The sequence below is a fragment of the Sinocyclocheilus anshuiensis genome, unplaced genomic scaffold (assembly GCF_001515605.1).
Source record: "Sinocyclocheilus anshuiensis isolate Anshui unplaced genomic scaffold, SAMN03320099.WGS_v1.1 scaffold2152, whole genome shotgun sequence".
NCBI classification, from domain to species: domain Eukaryota; kingdom Metazoa; phylum Chordata; class Actinopteri; order Cypriniformes; family Cyprinidae; genus Sinocyclocheilus; species Sinocyclocheilus anshuiensis.
The window spans coordinates 1-6,805 of record NW_015544253.1 but is presented as its reverse complement, the minus strand read 5'-3'; the positions used below and the strand labels follow the sequence as shown (position 1 = coordinate 6,805).

Sequence of the window (6,805 nt, the reverse complement as noted above, 5' to 3'; positions counted from 1 at the left end):
ATCGACTGTCTTCAGAAAATTGGATGTCATTTTCATTTAATCTTGCATGTAATGTCTGATAAAGCAGTGTTTTTTGAGGTAGCGCTGCTTTGTGTACAGCCTTACCGGGGAAACCTCGAGCTCTACCACTCCAACAGCGCCTCCTGCTGGCAGAGAATGAGTTTGCATATATGTGCCGCCTGGGAAACACTGGACTTATGGTATAAATAAATTCCACTGTATAACAGTTTCACTGCAATTCTATGGAAGCATATAGGTAGCGAAATTCAATTTAAAATGCAATATGCAAAATGGCATTGTATTTCTGTATTTAAATTTACATTTTCCATTACCCATACGTGCAAAGTTTGGTGCAAAAGTAAAATGAAAATTAAATTATATAATTTACATTTGCCATTTCCAACAGTAGTCTTAATATGTAAGTTGCATGGACATTTGAACGCTTTATAAGTTGCGAAATGAAAATGAAAATGTATAACACAAATTGATTTGATATGTGTAACATGTTCAAGCAGAAATGGTAGTATAATGATCATTTAAATGCTATTTGTCCTAAATGCATTTAGACTAACAGTTAGAACACTTAGGATTGCATTTTCATCATGACGCCGTGGGATATTTGTAGCAAAATTCAATTTGAAAATGCATTCCGAGCTGACCACGCCCACCCTCCGTCAATCATTGCTTCAAGGCAGGGATTGGCGGAAGCGTGTTACGTTTGGATCGTTTGAAACATGGCGGCTGGAGATCCTGATAAGATCGTTGAATTCACTGGCAGATGAAGTGGAGCGTGAACAGAGAAATATATGAAGCGTATTCCATGCTAAAATCAAACGTTCGACCGATCGAACGTCTAACCGTCGACCGAACGTCTATCCGAACGTCTTGAGCTTTGAGCGTCTTACACTACTGGTGACCCACGTGACGTCAGCATCTTGAAATTAGCGGGTGTTTAAACAATTAAGGAGCCAAACTGCTGTGTAAAGACTATAAATGGACATTACAAGCATTACAATAATGATATTTTATACCTAAAATAATACTCAACCATTTCCTGCATCCTGCTGTACTTCCCTGAATAAGTCTTTAAAGGTGTTGTAGGCAATTTACATATTAAGACTACTGTTGGAAATGGCAAATGTAAATTATATAATTTAATTTTCATTTTCCTTTTGCAACAAACTTTGCACGTATGGGTAATGGAAAATGTAAATTTAAATACAGAAATACAATGCCATTTTGAATATTGCATTGCCATTTTGCATATTGCATTTTAAATTGAATTTCGCTACCTATATGCTTCCATACAATTCATGTTATAATTTTATTATTAAATTACAATAAAAAATAATACATATGCACTTATCTGTACGCCAGCGAGAGCTTTGTGAGCAGTGACTGTGAGAAACTGGGTCACAGAATGAACAGGGAATCCCTGAATCTAGTCTTGCTGGGTCTGGTTCCAGCGGTGGACTATCCTACAAGCACTGCGTTTTCCTCTGACACTGATATGGGATCAGTTTACAGGGTTCGTACACATTTTTACCAATAAATTTCCATGACTTTTCCATGACTTTTGAGACAATATTCATGACCTAAATGTTCCATTATTTTACAATAAGAATAAAAATCTGTTCAAATTATCATAGCATATGTTAACTAAAATGAATGACTATTAATGCTACTCGTTTGCTTTCTTGTTTTAGTAACAAGTACAAGCTGCAACTGCTCCAGACGTTACTCCACATTTCACATCACTGAATATTATCATTTATTTAACTGGATGGCCATTTTGGTGTCATTTTGTGTGAATTTTTGCTGCTTAAATGCAACAAGCTGCGCTTTAGAGCCCTGCATTTCAGCCCGAGCCCAACGGCCCCAACTTATTTATGGCTTCGGGACAATTTTCACGTCATAGCTCAGACACGGGCCAGGCATCAGGCTTGCTTCCTCCTTATTTTTATATTTTAGATATCCATCAATTATTATGGTGATGACAAAGATTTGCCGCGCTGGTGGAAACAACACGAGACCGCGCTACCGCGACTGTCAAGAGTGGCTCGGACGGTGTTTAGTGTCCAGCAGCAGCGAGTGCTGGAAGAGTTCCATGTTAAAACGCACAAAAAGCTTGCCGCAAAACGCCAGCAAGTAATTACCATGATTAATGCCCCAGGGGAAATAGAATATTCGCAGGGTTTTGCTCCTGCTCAAGACCGAGACAGCAGAAAGCGTATCCTATTTGTTTTCTAAAAAAGCACAACGTATGCTGATATTGTGAGTGCACACTTCAGGCCTGGAAAATGGTGTTTTAAAATTCCATGACTTTTCCAGGTTTTTCATGACCGTACGAACCCTGAATAACGTTACCACTCTAATATGTCTTGCAATATACATGCGTGCAAAGGTTCTGCGCGATCCTCTTGTTCAATATTCTCGGGGTCTGAATCCGGCTCAAATTGATATGGCAATATTGACGGGCATCCTTAACTAAAGCAGACGAAACTGGCTGTTTTGGTAAGGGGCGGGGCAGTACTGAAACGCCGTCTAAGCTGTTCGCCAATCACAACGCACTAGGACAGCTAACCAATCACATCACATTTCGTTTTTCGGAAGGCGGGCCTTCATCAAACCCGGAACTAATCGAGCCGTTTGTGCCAGGATGCTGAGAAAGGTATTGTAATAATGTAAATTATGTAAAAAAAATAATGCGTTTTTCGAACCACCAAGCATGTTCTAGTACACCCCCAAAACAAATTCAAGACATTGTAAAAGAGCATAATAGGACCCCTTTAAACCACTGAAGCTTTAAAGGAAACCATATTTATGTCTCACAAAAACACACGTCTTCTTTGCCCTCAGTTAGTTATAAAAGCTGTTCTGTCGGGGAAAGAAGAAAGGTACAGGATGACAGGTGTCACAAAAGTCTTCTAATCACTACTAAGCTAGTATAATGACTACAAATGTCCGCGTAGACGAGCTGCATATCAGTTTCTTCTACCCATGACAAGTAACTTACATACAACTAGAAGAAAACAATATCAAAAAGAAAATTTAACGTTATGTTCCCCCGACAGCAAAATGATACATCTTGGTCGATGGCTACTTACACTTGACAAGCTCATTGTTGTAGGTTTGCAGAGCAGCTCCTTGCTGGGTCATTCTGATTAGCAGGCTAGCTCGCTAACTACAAGAAGAGGCCCGCCTGCACTAGTTTAATCACTAAGAGCGTTTCATGCAACTTAGCATTGAAGTCTGTTTGCTGGTTGTACCTTCAGAGTCAGATTCTTGCTTGAATTAGCAAGCCACGAACTTTACCGAGCGTTAAATGGAACACATCTGCGAGGGGAGTAACTTTAAAGAAAACATTCCAGAAGCCCAGAAGCGGTTAAGTCAAGTCTCCCTCCTGTTTCCATGGGAACGTTCAAGAAGCGTCATCACGTCGGTTTCCGTTAGACTTTTATTTTAGAATTTAGGATAAAGTTGTATAAAAATAGTTTTCATTATTAAAAAGCTAAACAACAACAAAAACTATGGGCCCTTTTCACAAGACTGTGATGACGCATTTAACGGTCATCAGCATCGTAAATCCTTGAAAGTTTTTCATATTTGTATTTTGAAAAAAATATATGTACATTTATAACACTATTCTTTGTATTATATCACCTTTGCATCAAATTACAAAAAAAGTTGGTTGCAGAACTACATAATACATGTCCATAAACATACATAGTAACGTGTAACATATAATAGGCTATAAACAGTACTAATGGCATTAGTTAGATGTCTGATATGTTAACCTATGTATTTTTATGCTATTCTCCCACGATTCTAAAAAACAAACATTAGACAACCAAACAAAATATGTAATTTGAGTTTCTGACTAAAAGTTTTTTTTAATGTTATAAATTAGTCTATTTATAAATGTCTAAAATGTTATAAATGAGTGTATTTAAAAATATTTATTAATTTAAATGAATTCATTATGTAGCTAAAAAATCATTTGAAAAAAAAAAGAAGACCTGTTTCGTCCAGAGTCTTTGAACGAATCTCTTGAATGATTCAGACATCAAATACATTTAACAGTCCCTGTTTGCCACCTACTGGCATAATGTAACGTATACAATCTATATTTGAAGCGTATCATTAGTTCCAAAGGTTAATTACTCGTTTTGATCGAGGCTGCCGCAACATCAGAGTCTATATCCGGATTACTTTTCTCCAAATACTTCCGTTATTATTTAATGTTTGCAACATAGAAATGTAGCCTACTGTGTAAGTAGACTGTTTGTGTAGACTGTTTCAAACATAAAGCTTAGGCTACATGATGAGCGCTGGCTGCGCTGCTCTATCTGGATCAGCGGCTGCGCGAAAGCAGGTTTAAATATTCCGTTGTTTTCAAAGGTTTGATAGACATAGCAGAATCACCGTCATTTAGTGTGTGTTTTAATCGAGATTGCGATCTTTTAATGATTAAACGTGCATACATATGAGCCTATAGCCTATGTTTTGTTTTTTTTTTAGCCCATGTCATATTTGTACCAGACCTCAAAAGTAACCCGGGCCCAGGCCCGGGCGGCCCCCCACCGCTTCCGCGACGCATGCATCTCAGGACAATTCACTGAAAACGAGTGAAACAGAGAAGATGAGAGAGAAGAATGACCTCATTTCAGCAGTATATAAAATATAGTGTATGTGCGTGTTAGACATGATGGATCACACAGTTGGGAGGGGGAGCGCTATGCTGTCTTAACAGGAGATTGCATGACCTGAATAACAGATGAATGCGTGTGATTTTGCCTCTATAAGAATGCGTTTGTGATAAGATCATACAGTTGAGAGGTTTGCCCTCATGTCAGCTAATGAAAGGAGAGTGTCTGATGACATCATGCAAGACGCTACCTAAGGCCTGTCAGGACAAACTTCCTGTCCTCATGTAAAACGCTTTTTACCACGGTACTCTTGCTGCATGAGTGATTAGAACACTGCATGCGGATGGAATTTCTCTCTCTTTTATTCTGTCCAAATCTGTGCACTTCTCTCTGTCTTCCTTTTCCTAGTTCTCTATGCTTCTCTTTATTTTTTTAATCAGAAATATTTTTGTGTGTGTGTATGTGTGTGTGTGTGTGTGTGTGTGTGTGTGTGTGTGTGTACCTACTTAACCATATTTTGCGGACAGATTTGTACCCAAAAGTGAGCTAAACCTGACAAAATCTCCAAAAACCTCCCTTTGGGGATGTCCTCGTTTGTAAAACTGGTATAAAAATAATGTAAACAAAGTTTTTTTTTTAATTGTAAAAATGCAGAAAGTTTCCTGTAAGGTGTAGGTTTAGGTGTAGGGTTGGTGTAGGACAATAGCACATACAGTTTGTACAGTATAAAAACCATTACGCCTGTGGAATGTCCCCACAATTCACAAAAACAAACCTGTGTGTGTGTGTGTGTGTGTGTGTGTGTGTGTGTGTGTGTTACAAACTAGTACTTACAAAGGTATTAAAGAATTAATTTGCTTTTTGAGGACATCCAGTTCCCCAAAATCTATAGTTTAAAAATATACTATGTAAAAGGGGTAGGGTTAGGGGATATAAAATTTAGTTTGTACAGTCTAAAATCATTATGTATGGGGAGTCCAAAAAACAGTGTGTGTGTGTGTGTGTGTGTGTAAAAGAGGGGGGGGGGTTGGTTAACCTCTCAATTATGTGTATTCTGACTGATAGATTTGATAAGTCTAAGTGTTCATTCAACAACAAAACTTGATAGATCTCTCACCCTTATGGTACTTTGAAAGCATATCATCAGAGGCATCCTAAATATTGTGTTGGTCCCAGGCAAAAGAAATGATTGGGGACCTTTTGACAGATTTTCTGAGATCTTTTTTATTATTATTTATTTTTTACACTTAAAACAGTAAACAGTTGCACTTTTGTTTTTTTGTTATTTCAAATGTGTAATTTTACCAGTATTGCATTTAAAATTAAGCCTACACATTTACACATTTATCCAAACATGGCAAATATATGAAAAGGCTATAAGTACAGCTAAACCCTCAAGATTTTTACTAGCCACTTCTTGTTGAAGAAGGTAATATGCTTAGTATGCGTTATATTTGCTTTTTGTATTCTTTGCTATATATTTTGGAGCACCAAATAAATAACCTTTACAGCTAAATTACATCATTATTCATTTATGATTTTTTTTTACAAAACACAATCACAGTAAACACATTTAGAATTATCCTGTTTATTCAAAGCAAAATTAATTAATAAATGGAAATAAAGAAAAAAATGTAGTCATCCATGGTGGAGTTCTCATGGTTCATGGCTTTGACATCTGCCAAAAAAATAAAGGAAAAATAAATTTGTTTGGTGCAATGAGCCATTCGTGTAGAAATACAATTTTAGGAAATAAATAAATACTAAAAACGTATTTTAGTTTTTATAATTCTCAACCAGTTCTACAAATATGTTTGCTTTAAATTAAATTTTTAATCTCTGAAGAAAGAAAATTATAAAAGGAAAAAAAAGGAAAAAAAATTTCAATCACAAAACGCCATCTGCAACAAGATAAGAATAAATCTCCACATTCTATAATATAATATTTTATATAGTCTGTAAATGTCTACACAAAGGTTTGGAGGAAAACCATAATTACTGTTACTATGACTTGGGACACTATACCTTGACTTTATTATAGAGCATACAACTGAAAATGTGCGGGCGTCAAAGATTAGGCCTACAAACTGAAACACTGGAAAATAAAACTGTGAATAGGCTGCTTTTAGAAAAGATATTCTTTTCTTTTACCTGTT

General features: G+C 36.7%; 1 protein-coding gene across 1 annotated transcript in view; it reads right to left on the bottom strand.

The window, feature by feature from the left end:
- Positions 1 to 3,421, bottom strand: part of LOC107697981 (Sjoegren syndrome nuclear autoantigen 1-like) — an 11,885-nt gene extending 8,464 nt beyond the window's left edge. The window contains exon 1 of the mRNA XM_016498884.1: positions 3,108 to 3,421. Within this exon, the coding sequence (XP_016354370.1) occupies positions 3,108 to 3,159 (52 nt within the window). The 5' untranslated portion in view covers positions 3,160 to 3,421. The remainder of the gene's footprint in view (positions 1 to 3,107) is intronic.
- Between the last annotated feature and the right edge of the window lie 3,384 nt (positions 3,422 to 6,805).